This window comes from Olea europaea, unplaced genomic scaffold (genome assembly GCF_002742605.1).
Source record: "Olea europaea var. sylvestris unplaced genomic scaffold, O_europaea_v1 scaffold1679, whole genome shotgun sequence".
Taxonomy (NCBI): Eukaryota; Viridiplantae; Streptophyta; class Magnoliopsida; order Lamiales; family Oleaceae; genus Olea; species Olea europaea.
The window spans coordinates 6,984-22,132 of record NW_019234465.1 but is presented as its reverse complement, the minus strand read 5'-3'; the positions used below and the strand labels follow the sequence as shown (position 1 = coordinate 22,132).

The following is a 15,149-nucleotide window of genomic DNA, read 5'->3' as shown; positions in this document are numbered from 1 at the left end:
AATCTGAATATCCTACCACCTCAAGATGATTTGTACACTGGAATGTAAGCATATAACCTTTAGTTTTCTTCAAATATCTCATAACTTTCTTAACTGCTTTCCAATGCTCTTGTCCTGGATTAGACTGAAATCTGCTAAGGACACTTACTGCGTAGGCTATATCTGGTCTAGTGCTAATTTGAGCATACACCAAGCTTTCCACAGCACTAGGATATGGAATCATCTTCATAGATTTCCTTTCTAGCTCATTCCTTGGATATTGAGTTTTGTTAAACTTATCTCCTTTTATGATAGGTACATCACCAGGTGCACAATTCTGCATATTAAACCTTTCTAGAACACGTCGTATATAAACTTTCTGAGAAAGTCCCAATAAGCCACGATTTCTATCACGATGTATTTCAATGCCAAGTACATAGGAAGCTTCTCCAAGATCTTTCATCTCAAAATTAGCAGACAACATTTTCTTTGTCTCATGAAACAACCCTAAGTTACTGCTAGCAAGCAGAATGTCATCAACATATAATACAAGGAAAATAAAATTTATTCCACTGGTTTTAAAATAAATGCATTGATCAATAGTATTTTCGACAAAATCAAGAGATGTCACAAACTCATCAAATTTCAAATACCACTGTCGAGATGCTTGCTTGAGACCATATAAGGATTTGTTTAACTTACACACCAAGTTTTCTTTTTTTTTTTTTTTTACAACAAAGCCTTCAAGTTGTTTCATATAAACCATTTCAGAAAGATCTCCATTCAAAAATATTGTCTTAACATCCATTTGATGAAGCTCCAAATTGTAGTGTGCCACAAGAGTCATAATAATTCGAAAAGAATCTTTTGATGAAACAGCGGAGAAGGTTTCAACATAATCAATGCCCTCTCGTTGAGTGAAACCTTTTGTAACTAATCTTGCTTTCTTTCGTTCAACGTTTCCTTTTGAATCTAATTTACTTTTGAAAATCCACTTGTTATCTACAGCCTTAGCATTTGGAGAAAGTTCAACAAGATCCCAAACTTTATTCCTTTTCATGGAATTCATTTCATCTTCCATAGCAGCTATCCAATTATCTACATCACGACTTGTCAATGCTTGGTTATAAGTTACAGGATCAACAATATGCCCAATATTAAAATCGCTCTCCAATAAATATGCAATATAAACACTGGGAAATGCAGATCTTCTTTCCCTTTGTGATTTCCTAACTTGTGGCTCAAGAACCGATTCAATCATTTTTTGAGGAATTGGATATTCCTCCTGGTTCCTGGGTTCTTCATTAACAACTTCAATTGGTTGAGAACCAATTCTTTTCTGTATGACAGGAACTGGAACTACAACTTGATTAGGTTCAACAAGAATTTCTCTCAACGTGGAACTCCCACTATCTCCAAAATCGTTCTCCAGAAACTTAGCAGCAATGGACTCCACAATTCTAGTGCCTCGATTTGGACAGTAAAACTTATATCCCTTTGATCTTTCTGGATACCCAATAAAGTAGCCAGGAGTTGATTTAGGGTCTAATTTCTTTTCAAATGGATTATAAATCCTAACCTCAGCTGGACATCCCCAAACTTTAAAGTGAGCCATACTTGGCTTACGTCCTGTCCATAATTCAAAAGGTGTCTTTACAACAGCTTTACTTGGAACTCTGTTCAAAATATACATAGCTGTTTTCAAGGCTTCACCCCACAAATATTCAGGCAAATTTGTTCTACTCATCATATTTCTAACCATATCTTTTAGAGTTCGATTACGTCTTTCAGAAAAACCACTCTGCTCAGGTGTCCCTAGCATGGTGTATTGGGGCACTATTCCACACTCTTGTAAAAATTTTGCAAAATCACCCATATTTTGACCAGATTCGTCATATTTCCCATAGTACTCACCACCTCGGTCAGATCATACAACTTTGATACTTTTCACACATTGTTTCTCTACTTCCAGTTTGAAAACTTTGAATTTCTCAAGTGCATATGATTTGTCGTTAATTAAATAAACATATCCATATCGTTAGAAATCATCAATGAAAGTTATGAAATATTTATTCCCACATATAGTAGAAAGCAAAGGTCCGCTGATATCAGTGTGAATTAAGTCCAAAATTCCATTACTCCTAGTCGAACCCTTCCTCGTAGACTTAGTTAACTTTCCACTTATACAATCTATACAGGTGTCAAAATCGGAGAAGTCTAAAGAAGGAATTATCTCATCTTTTACTAATCTTTCCATTCTATCCTTAGAAATATGACGCAATCGTTTATGCCACAACATAGAGTATGATTCACGAATTAAAGCCCTTTTCTTTGATACATTTGTAACACAAGAGACATCACCAAAAGAAACCAAAGATAATTTATATAAACCATCACATAAAATGTCATTCCCAATCAAATGAGAATCATTAAATAACTTAACCATTCGATTACCAAAATTAAATGTAAAACCACAAGCATCAAGTTTTGGTATAGAAATTAAATTTCGTCTCATCTGCGGTACATAGACTGTATTTTCCAAAACAAGATAAAAACCAGACTCTAAAGTTAATTTCACTACTCCTATGAATTCAACCTTCACTTGGAATCCATTTGCAACGCTCAAGCTTACTTCATTTTCACTTGGCCTCCGTTTACTTATGAACCCCTGCAAGGAATTCGCAATATGAATACTAGCTCCCGAGTCTAACCACCAAGAATTCAAAGGTACATTTACTAAAGAAGACTCAAAACAAACTAAGGTCAAGGGAATACCTGAAGAACTCTTCTTCTTTTCCAACCAAGTCTTGAACTTAAAACAGTCTTTCTGCCAGTGACCCTTCTTTTTACAGAACTTGCATTGATCATTTTTCTTTATAACTGCTTTGGGACCATTAAAATTTTTATTCTGCTGACTTCGATGGGACTTATTACCCTTACGAAACTTAGATTTATGATTATGAGAAGGCCCCTTATTCTGTGATGGCTGAAAAGCTAGTTGTACAGTTTCACGGCGCATCCTATACTCTTCATGGGCACACACTACTATGAGGTCATTTAAATTCCATTTATCCTGCTGAGCATTGTAAGCAACCTTAAGCTGATTAAACTTGTTAGGAAGGCTATTCAAAACATGATAGACTAGGAAAGGCTCCGCAATGGGAATGTCAAGAGCCTTTAGCTTAGATGATATATTTATCATTTTCATGACATGCTCCCTAACACCATTTGTGCCATCATATATCATGCTCATCAATTTATCCATCAGATCCCCAGTTTCGGCTTTATCAGACTCAACAAATTTTTCTCCTATGGCATCCATAAAACTTTTGGCATTTTCATTATCAGGGATGGCACCTAGAATGGAATCAGATATCGATCGTTTAATGATTTTCAAACAGAGTTTGTTAGCCCTTTTCCACTTTTCATACTCGGCTACATATTCAACGGTACTCTTATCTGTGGATTTTTCAAACTTTTTTTCCATTGCAAAATCTAAGTCCAAAAGACCAAGTGGTATTTTTGCGTCTCGTTTCCATCTCACATAGTTATTCCTAGTCAAAGTTTCAATAGCAGACAATTGATTCGAAAAAGATGAGACATTATAAACTGTGGAAACATAAAATATCACTCTTAATGTCATCCAAACTTAATGCATGCAATCAAATGGACGGTGAAATATCCAACTAATTAATATGGGCTATTAATTAGATAATCCGTAATTTAAATCGAAATATATAAATTTTATTACGGTAAGAGCCTAGATGCATCACATAAAGTCACCTTTGGGTCAACAATACAACATGCTATAAGATACTCTTAAAATACATTATCTAGCTAGTTAACAAAATTACATTGATTTTCGAAATTCCAACACCTTTGGGCAGAAGGAAATTTCTAAACCAAAATAATCTCGTTAACTGTCTTACGCCATTTTCCAAAAATACTGCATATAATAACATCTTTGGGTAAGATATGATATGTAATAAATCAAAAGTTGTTGGGCAAATATATATATATTTTTATTGTTGAGAAAATCGAATAAATAATAATGAGTGTGCTACTTTGACAGCTACCACCCATTTTTATTTCAAAATATTTCTTTTTGTGGGGACAAATAAGGATCGTCTCAAAACTCATTAAAATTCAATCACAAAACAATAATTACGCAAAAATTAATCGATAAAAGACGAAGATTCATATGTGATTGAGAGACGAAATTGCCAACAAAATTTCAAAAATGAAATTTAAATGCATAAATAATGGCAATATTTAAATACATAAGCAATTTAATGAAAAGTATAAAATTCGTCAATGAAATTATTATTATTATTATTATTATTATCTAATATATTTTAATCGGGTCAATTATCAATTAAAGTTTTAATTTGATCAAAAATAAAATTTTAGGGTCAAAAGTTTAGAAGTTCAAATTTAAGAGCCCTTATTGAAAATTACATACTAAACACAAATTAAAATAAGGTCCTTTATTATTTAAAATTGCGTGTCAGGTCCTTATTTTAGAAATTGCAATGTAACCCTATTCTCTCAATTGCATACAGGCCCTAGAATGATAATTGCAACTGAGGACTCAAAACTTGACTAATTGCAATTGGAGCTCCCATCTTCATCCCTGTTTCTATAGTCGCTGGAAGTCATCGCTAGGACAACGACACATTCCTCCATCCCAGGCCATGAAACAGCAGCAAAAGGGTTGCCGCCATCACAGCAAAAACAGCTATTCTACTGTTTCCTCGATCCGCCAGAGCCGACGGTGGTTCCGACTACAATTCGCACATTTAAACCAACAATTTTTCACAGTAATAAGAAGATACACATCCATGGAACAATTATATATACGAGCAACATGTGGTGATCTTGCCATAGCCAAAATCAAATCTAAATCCATTAGAATAAGAGGAAGTCAACTAAAATCAAATTTAAAATCCATTATAGTAGGAAGTCAGTTTCGGCTGCAATAGGGTGTTTTCGGGACTTGTGTTTTGACTTATCTTCGCATTCATTTGGTAGACTTCCAGCAGACAATTGAATCAGAAAACGAGAAAAATAAAATATAAATCAAAAATTGAATTTTGTGGCTGGTCAGAATTAGTTGGTTTTCGGGCATAATGAGTTTCTTACAATTTTGGGCTAAAAATTCAAAATTTCTCGAGGGGAAAAAAATTAAAACTCGAACAGCCCACCAATGCAATATTTAATGGGCATCGACGGAGTGATTATAGATTTGGTTTGGGATATAACATATTTTATTTCCAGTAAAAATGAAAAATACAAAAATTATAAACAATATATTTATGAAAGATTCAGATTTTAGCAAGTAGGCTCTGATACCAATTGTTAAATTTTAATTTGTAATCATGCTAAAAATCAAGAATCACCAAATGATAAATTAATAAACCAAATTCATACCTGCAGAAGCCATTAAAAATAGTAGTTGTGATAGCAGTCAAGATCTTCCCCTCCTTACTCCTCACAAAAGTATTAGTTATCAATGGGGCAAGCTAATGAAAATATATGGAGAGAAGAGGAAACCTGGCCTTTATATATAGGAAATAATTTGAGCCGTCTCATTACGACTAGAATTCTAATTAAAGTTTATTTCCGACCCACATACTTTAAACTACCACATAAAATTAATTACAACACGTAAGGTGTAAAAGACCCAATTGATCACTTAATAAATTTGGCCCAAACACAAATATCATTATGAGCCATAATCTAACCCGTAAAATTTGCAATCCAATGTGAAGCCCACATATGAAATAATTAATTATTCCAACAGTAATAACAGTCAAGATCTTCCCCTCCTTACTCCTCACAAAATATTAGCTATCAATGTGGCAAGTTAATAAAACATATGGAGAGGAGAGGGGACCTAGCCTTTATATATAGGAAATAATTTTAGCCGTCCCATTACGACTAGAATTCTAATTAGGGTTTATTTCCGGCCCGCATACTTTAAATAACCACATCAAATTAATTACAACCCGTAAGGTATAAAAGGCCCAATTGATCACTTAATAAATTTGGCCCAAACACAATTATTATTATGAGCTATATATCTAACTTGTAAAATTTTGCAATCGAATGTGAAGCCCACATATAAAATTATTAATTATTCCAACACACTATAGTCACCACCTCATTACCGCCAAAACCTTCTTTAACACCATCTTTTGGCTTCTGTTGAAAATCACTACCACTATTAATCCCACTCTCAAACGCTAAAACCCCCCACCATTTACAGTGCTCCTTCCCAAAACTTAGAACCACTGCTAATATCGGTTCATTTTTCCCTCTCCAAGTTGCAGATTTGTTTAGGTCAGAAATTTTCGAATTTAGAAAGTGTTATGCTTAGGCAATCGTGATGACGACGATGGTTCGAGGTAATGTTCGTAGTGGCGATGATGGTGGCGGTGGTTAGATATTCATTTTTTCGTGTTGGTGGCCTTCGAAATACTTTTTCTTCTTATTGGTGGTTTGTAGCTGCTGGTGGTGTCGACCAGCGATAGTGACGACGGCAATAACATCGATAATGGAGGATGGTGGTGATGCATCGATTAATAAGTTAAAATAATAATAATAATAATTACAAAAGTTGTAATTTTCTTGCGTTGATGAGGTGATGGTTGGTGATGATTGGATAGCAATGATGGTCGTAGACATGGTGAAATAATTTTAGGTAACAATTTGAAAATATATACATATATACAAAGTACAAGAATTACACATGATATAACGTGATTTAAATGTAATTAATATAAAATGCAATCAATGTAACTTATTAAATGTAGTATTTCTAAAATTTATGTGGTCAAAAATTACATATTAGATGTTACACTTGATTTTTAAAGTAGTTTTTATTTCACTATTTTTTTTGAAATTGATCTCCTTGTATATCCGTAGTTGTGAAATGAATTAATCTACTCAGCCAGGGAAATGAGACAAGGGAATTGACAGGGATAATATGGCAAATTTTGATTTGTCTGTTTTTTTAAAAAAAACTTCCATCTTTCAATAATGAATGACAAGTGTTATTGGTCACTAAACCCTATCAAATTTTCTCGTCAATGTAGCATGGTTGTTGTGAAATTAGCCACTAACAGTAGTGACACACCGCTAGTAGACTTCCAAGGCAAAACTAACACGAATAGCACTATTTAATAGATTTCTAGATTAGCACATTTTTTGGCCGTGGTTTGATTTTGATTATTTAAGAAATGCATATCTTTCAGATTCATTTTTAACTACACATTTAAAAATAAAAATTCTCACGTATTTTTCATACTTTTTAATCATACTTCACAAAAAATAGCTACCCGACTATTAAAACAATAGAGATACTATGTCTTGTTTAATAATAGATACTTGGATATAGGGGAAAATAAACAAATTTCAATCATTGTTCATTGAATTGTACAACACCTTGCTGGCTCGCCTCATGAGACTCATGAGCTAGATCGTTTTTTCCTGTTTTTTGACTTACATTGTTATTATTTTTATTTTTTTGGGCATATTTTGTTTTTTTTTTTAAAAATAAAACTAGAATAATAGCCGACTTTTGAGTAGCTCGAGTTAGCCCAAGAGCCGAACGGTTGATTCGAGTTCATTTAAAGGCCGAGGCAGCTAAGCTCCTTTCATTCCCATCCTTGCGTTTGTTTGATAAAACTTCGTTAAAAATCTTTAAATTTTCAAACTTTAATTTTAATCACATATTTCATAATATCTACAAATTTCATAAATTTTTCATCTACATATTTTATCGGCTTTTATCAAAAACTTTATCAAACAACCCCTAGCCTAAACTAAAAGAACAAAGTTTCCATCAAAACAAAAGAATAAGGTAGTATTTAGAGATAAAGGCGACATCTATACAACTCCATTCCAAAATTCCCTATCATCTCCACTTCTCTAAAAGCTCAGTCCATCCAACGAAAAAAGCCCACAGGTGAGGCCCAACTATTTCAACCTGCCAATATTAAAATTTAACTAAGATACAAAATTTACTTTTTATTTTAATTCAAATACTTGTATTTATTTATGTAATTTTAATAAATGATTACTGAAATTGATGAGTTAAAAACTTAAATAGATAGTATAAATATTTCCTGGACAGAAATTTGAAGTTTACTCATTTGCCTCAATGTCATTAGTAAACCTAAATTTTTAAATTTAAACCATTGTTCCACACGGTCAATATTAAGAAATGAAAAATGTTGATAAGAGTTTAAACAATTTTCTTTTTCATAAAAAATAATTCAACGCGGGGTTTATTCTAGTTAGGATAATTATAACCGATGAAGTTGACAATAGATTCAAATACAATACATAAAGAATCTGGGTGCAAGAAGGACATTTTCAATGCTTGATTGAGAAGATGCTTCATATCATAATTTTTTCGATGCTACACATTTTAATTGTCGGAAAAGGTCATCACCCTTTATTTAGCCCTTGTTTGAGCCCTGATTTTCTAAAATTTCATTTTTTCAAAACTCATTTTCAACCACACATTTTCAATAAAATTATATTACACTAAAATTCAAAAATTTTCCTTAATTTTCAACCACACATTTTCAATAAAATTATATTACACTAAAATTCAAAAATTTTCCTTAATTTTCAACCACACATTCAAAATGCATTCTTCCCCCAAAATGAGGCTCAAACAAGGGCTTATTTTCATTCTTATGCTGCAAACTTTTTGTCACGTTATTGTTCAATTATTTAGCACATATTGTCTCGTGATTGTTTTTGTCCAAAAAATTGTTAGTGTCCTTCGAAATGGGATGCAAGCACTTTTGAATTTTTTGTTCCTTTATTTAAAAATATGAAGGCAACTAAGTCTTTTATATACTTCTAATGAATTTTATGGATAGTAACTATTCTCACGTACAAAATGTGCTAATTAATAGAATGTTGATGATAAAAATATAATGAAAAAATATGGAGGTGTAAGTGCGATAACGAGTTAAGTTTAGGGACCTTCATTGCAATCAAAATATGAAACAATAAATATCTTTATGGGAATATTACCAATCAAGTTATTGTAACATGTAATATTTACTCATCCGTCAAAACCTAAATAAGAGAAAAATTGAAAAGGAAAGGAATAATCTATAAATATGATATTGCACAAAATATGCAAATTTAAAATGGAAGAAGTCAAGGAAAAATCCCATTTAAGAAATACTAATGTTGCTTACTCTTTTTGGATACATATAAAATGTTACTTACCAAGAAAAGAGAGTTAAATGTTCCAATGGTCACTGAACTTAGGTTCATATCTTTGATTGGTCACTGAAATTTAACATGTCAAGTTTTGACCACTGAAGTTAAATTCATGTCTTCGATTGCTCACTGAAATTTAAAATATTGAGTTCTGGCCACTGAATTTTGAAAAATGTTGTACATTACTCACTGTAAACTCTATATTTTTCAAAGTTTAACATTTATACTAGTGAGTAACATACAATATTTTTCAAAATTCAGTGGCCAAAACTCGATAGTTTAAACTTCGATGAACAATCAAAGACATGGACCTAAGTTCATTGACCAATCAAAGACATGGATCTAAATTCAGTGACCATTGGAACAATTAATTCAAGAAAAGAGAAAGGAGATTGTAACGATATCATGGTTATCCTTAACACGTTCTCCAAATTCCAACCTTTCAAATTAAGAAAGTATCTAACTTTGCCCTTTATTTCCCCCTCCTTCTCAATCTCTCTCTCTTTCTCCATAATTAGCATCTTCCCACTCCCAAAGTGGGGAAAAAAAATAATAAAAAATCTAAGATGCATTTTGTAAAACTTAATGAGAGTATCACATCACAAGTAACCTTCTTTGTTTAGTCAGTATGTAAAAAGTTATTGTTACATCATCATCACACTTCATAACAAATGAAAAAATATATTTTTCAATTACCAAATTTTCTAATGTCTATCTAGCAAATAGTTTCGCCCTAGAGTGCAATGCCCCCTTCTCGTTCAAGTTTATTTGAATGTACGAAGAAGGCTACATATTTGACTATTTACAAACAAGATTGTATAGGCGAAGAATATTATTGTCGTTAACTTGTTTTACAAAGTACGAAAAAATTAATTTTTGACCACTATACTCAGGGGCGGAGTCAGGATTTGTGTTCAGTGCGGGCAACATTTTTCGATGCCGAACTTCGAGGATTTGGTCATAGATTTAATGATGATAAAAAATAAAACAATATTACAACAATACTAAAAACGACATAATTTATATATTAAACTTGTTCCTTGCGAGTTTTCATATTTTGATATTGTTGTACAATAACTTTATTATCGAGCTTCAAAAATATATATTTCTCTACATAAACAATTGTGCTATCATTCATCCACTTATCACCCATCCGATTGCGCAATCTATTCTTTACGATGCTCATTGCAGAAAAGACTCTCTCCATAGTAACGGTAGCAATCGGTAAAATCAATGCTAAAGTCAAAAGTCTGTAAACCAATGGATATACATTATCTTTCTTTGTCAGAACTAACTTCTCCGCAAGATCACCAAGGTCATTCAACCCTTCAAACTCTTTGTTAGACCAAGGTCATTTAACCCTTCAAACTCTTTGTTAAAGTGCATGTCAAAAATATAAGTCTCAAGTTGATCGTTAAGTACAATGACATCTACTATAGAGAAATCTAATGGATAAAACTCAGCAAGTCTAATCAAGCATTTCTTGTCAAAAGAAGAAAATGAATCTTGTGAGCATGAACAAGCTACACAAAGGAGTAACTTTGTATTAACCTTCGAGAAACGATCATTCAATTGTTGAAGTTGTAAATCGATGACAGAGTAGAACAAATCTACTCGATAATGATACAAATTTGTAATTTCTGGAGAATTACGCTGAGGGCGACCACGAAGTGCAAGACATACAAACATATCATCCATGTTGGGTAGATGAATATTCAAATTTAAAACTTTGCCTATTTTCTAACCCCACATTTTAAAAAATAAAAATAAAAAAAATTCGCTCTTACAAAATTTATTCTAAACAAAAAGGAGACTCACATATGGCCTAAGCAATTATGTTTACATAAAGAAATGTCAAAGTTCAAAAGCCAAGAAATATCCCATAAAAGATATACGAACGCAATTTCTAAAAAATGATAAGGGAATTGCAACAATACTTCTATTATCCTCAAAACATCTCTCTAATTTTGACCCTTATGAAGCTAATTTAATTGTATCTCTAAGTTGTACTTCATCCAATCGTATTAAGACACATAAATGAATCAAACACCACGTGGTAAGTAACATTCTTACCTACACTACCTTCGTTAAAATTGATGTTAAATATACATACACATACAAGAAAAATTGTAATTTTCGAAAACGAACAAGAGCATCGCTACCAACTTACCTAATTTATTAAACAACTCTGCTAAAGTTACCATTGCTTACATGCTTTTTTCACAAGTATCGAAGGAAGACAAAATCACCAGTACCAACTAAACTACTTTTATCGTTCACTTTGTTAAAGATAGTGTGAATGTAGCCACAAACATGTATATATATGCCTCACTGCATCGTCATCGCATTCAATGATATATACACACACAACATGTATATAAATATAAATACACATTTTTGCATTTTAAAAAATTGATAATATTACAGCTACCAAATGCCTTATTTACCAAATCTGCACGATAAAGTTATCGTTAAATTGTCATCACATTGAATGACAAATACACACCCCCCTCTTTATTAAGTCACCTCTTTAAAGTTATTATATTACATTGTTATTGCATTCAAATACGATTACAGAAATGCAAACAAGCACATACATTTCAAAAATCTTGATTTGAGACAAAAATCCCACTTACCAAAATAACCTTATTTATGGCCTATTTGGGCCCATTTCTTTCCTCAAAAAGTTGATTTTTTGACCGTTATTTCACTATTTCAGCCATCATATTTGACTTCTTCCCTCACAGGTGGACCCCACTTTTTTCCTAACGGTCAAAAAATCAATTTTTAAAATCACTCCCAAACAGGCTATTAATAGGGCAATACTATTTAGGTGGTCATGGACTCATTAATTTCCCTTTCAAATGGTGTTGTGATACATTTTAATGAAATAAATAATAATTCAGAAGATCTACAGTCACCTACACTGATTATGATTATCGTTAATAATAAATATTATTACTCCATTTATAAATCCTATCTGTTAAAGTTATAGTTGCACCATCATCGATGATTACGAACATCCATCTATTTGGCAAATAAACTTCACCAATAAATCTATCAACCAATCAAAATTTATTCCGTAGTCATGTATTCAAATACAATTGCACGTATTTCAAAACTACATCACGATTAACCTTGTTGATTAAAATCAGTCTGTCAATTAAAGTTATAATTGCATAGTTATCGTATTCAACTAAAAATACATTCATATACACAAATACGGTCAAACGTAATTAAGTAATTGTGTGTGTGTGTGTGTGTAAAAGCACTTATTTTCATCCGTTTTGAAGTCAGTCACGTAAGAAACGCAGCTGTGTAGTTATTCACATTGCTTAGACTGCGTGTAGTCCCCACTCTCTCACACCGTCAAAACACCAACTTCTTTTTACTTTGTAGTCTAGAGAGAGAGACTCGAAGCGAAAACTCCCAACCATTTTTCTCTCTTTCCGAGACTGAAAGGGGTTATAGAGATCGATTCGAATTCCGGGTTTTATTCTTTCAGTTTCAATATATTCTTCGATATTTTTTATTTTTTTATTTTATGGTATTCATGAAGGTCTGAATTTTAGGGAAATGGAGTTCGTGGGGAGAAAGGTGAAGAAAGAGTTTGAAGGGCACGGTACATTCTTCGGTTCCGTCGAATCATATGACGCGTCAACTGGGTTTTTCAAGATCGTGTACGAAGACGGCGATTCCGAGGAATTGGACTTGAATGAAATTAGTTCTCTGTTGGTGTCTCCCGAGGGACTGGAATTGGCTCGGGAAGCGCAGCCATCCTTCGTGGAGGAGCCCACCAGAAGGCTTGGCCGCAAACCGAGGAAGCGGAGCCACATAAATACAGGTAAAATTGATATTTCGGTATTAGAGAGTGGTGTTTCTGGTAATCTAGGTGGGGGTTCTGGGAAAATGGAATTGAATGAGGCTGGTTTTAATTTGAATGAAGGGTTGGATATAAATGATGATGGGTTTAATAATTTGAATGATGACGATGGGGGGAATTTGGGTTATAACTGTGCTGGTGGTGGGGCTAAGCTGCAAGGTGTGGATTTGAATGAAGCGGTGAATTTGGAGTTGAGGAATGGGGGTATGGATTTCAATGAAGGGGTTTCATACGACAGGTCGGGTAAAAGGAAAGAAATAATTGATTTGAATTTGGATGTAAATGAAGATTCTGAGAATTATAGTCCCGAGAAAAAAAGGGTTTGTCTTGACTTGAATTTCGAGTTACCAGAGAATGAGATTAAGAATTCAGGTAACACACCGGGAAAGTTTGGGGAAAATGAAAATTTCTGTGCAGAAGAAGATAAGCCAGAGAAGGAAGAGATTCGTGGGGATGATAAGGTTATTTTATTTAATGTGAAGGGTGAAAATGGAAATGAGAATATAAATTTAGAAAAAATAGGTGTAACAGCGGAGAACTGTGCCGGCCTAGTTGACTTTGAAAATGAGGTTCCTGTCAGTGTGCCAAGGGGCAGAAGGGGTAGGAAGAGAAGAAGGATCTCGGATGACAATATTAACTTGGACGTGCCACAGATGGCAAACATGGATGGAAGAAATGTGAATATAAACTCAAAAGACAACTACGAAAAACCACGGGAAAGTGGTAGTGGTGTACTTGATTATGATAAACAAGTTCCTGGAAGTGCGCCAGGAGGGAGAAGAGGTAGGAAGAGAAGAGATGTATCTGATAATAATATTACATCTGCTACACCAGAAACAGGATTGAGAAGGAGCAATCGCAGAGTGAATAGGGATTCTTTTTCTGGTCAAGATCATGTTTTTAATACAGTAGGGATAGACAGAGTCAGTAATCGGCTGTCCTCTCCAGCGATTAGTTCAGTTTGCGAGGAAAAGATTGAAGTGTTGTGTCGTAAAAGATCTGAGGAGGATGTTCTTCCGCCAAAGGTGGAGTTGCCACCTTCTTCTGGAAATTTGGATATAAATGGTGTTTCTGCATTTGATATTCTTTCTGTTTATGCATTCTTGAGGTCTTTCAGTACTTCACTGTTTCTAAGCCCATTTGAGCTGGATGATTTTCTGGCATCCGTGAAATGTAACCATTCTACATTATTGTTTGATTCCGTTCACGTTTGCCTTTTGCAAACATTACGGAAGCATTTGGAGTTGCTTTCCAGTGAAGGTGATATGTCTTCGTCTAATTGTCTCAGGTATTTAGTTTACTTTGATTCCAAAAGTTATGCATTTCGGTTCCAATTTCTTGGTACATAATTCTTTTATATTCTATTTGTAACTTAGGTCTCATAATTGGGATTTGCTGGATTTGATCACATGGCCCGTGTTTGTTGTTGAGTATCTGTTAGTATACAGTTCTGGATACGTCTCTGGTTTCGATCTCTGTCACTTGAAGCTTTCTCAGAGTGACTATTACAAACTACCTGTGATGACAAAGATTGAGATACTGCGGCGCCTTTGTGATGATGCGATGGATGTAGAATCCATCAGGTCAGAGATTAATAGAAGGACAATGGCAACCGAACGACAAGTGGATTTTGATCGGACTATGAAGTCTGACAGCTCCAAGAAAAGAAAGGCGGTAATGGATGTTGCTAGCGGTTCTTGCATCACAGAGGAGGATGTTGAAGAAACTGCAGATTGGAACAGTGATGAGTGCTGCCTATGTAAGATGGATGGGAACTTAATATGTTGTGATGGTTGTCCTGCGGCATTTCATTCCAGATGCGTAGGAGTTGTCAGCAGCCTCTTGCCAGAGGGGGATTGGTATTGCCCTGAATGTGCAATTAACAAGGATAAGCCTTCGATGAAAGCAGGGAAGTCTATTCGAGGAGCAGAATTGTTGGGGATGGATCCTTATGGCCGACTATATTATAGCAGCTGTGGTTATCTGTTGGTGTAAGTTCCTTTCTTTATTAAAACCAAGAAAATTACATATATTTGTT

At 33.8% G+C, this 15,149-nt stretch overlaps 1 protein-coding gene and 1 long non-coding RNA gene across 2 annotated transcripts; one reads left to right on the top strand and one right to left on the bottom strand.

The window, feature by feature from the left end:
- Window positions 1-2,527: 2,527 nt before the first annotated feature.
- On the bottom strand, window positions 2,528-2,807 carry LOC111377571. Its single transcript, XR_002699748.1, has 2 exons — window positions 2,755-2,807; window positions 2,528-2,647 (listed from the first exon to the last, which is right to left on the bottom strand). It is a non-coding gene; the product is annotated as an uncharacterized LOC111377571 (long non-coding RNA).
- A 9,761-nt stretch (window positions 2,808-12,568) lies between these two features.
- LOC111377565 lies at window positions 12,569-15,149 on the top strand. Its single transcript, XM_023000692.1, has 2 exons — window positions 12,569-14,399; window positions 14,488-15,149. The coding sequence occupies exons 1-2, from the start codon at window positions 12,805-12,807 to the stop codon at window positions 15,104-15,106; spliced, it is 2,214 nt and encodes a 737-aa protein (XP_022856460.1). The 5' UTR covers window positions 12,569-12,804; the 3' UTR covers window positions 15,107-15,149.

Coding starts and splice junctions, on each gene's coding strand:
- LOC111377565 (XM_023000692.1), top strand. CDS start 12,805: ATGGAGTTCGTGGGGAGAAAGGTGAAGAAAGAGTTTGAAGGGCACGGT. Junction 14,400..14,487: donor TCTTCGTCTAATTGTCTCAG/GTATTTAGTTTA, acceptor TTTGTAACTTAG/GTCTCATAATTGGGATTTGC.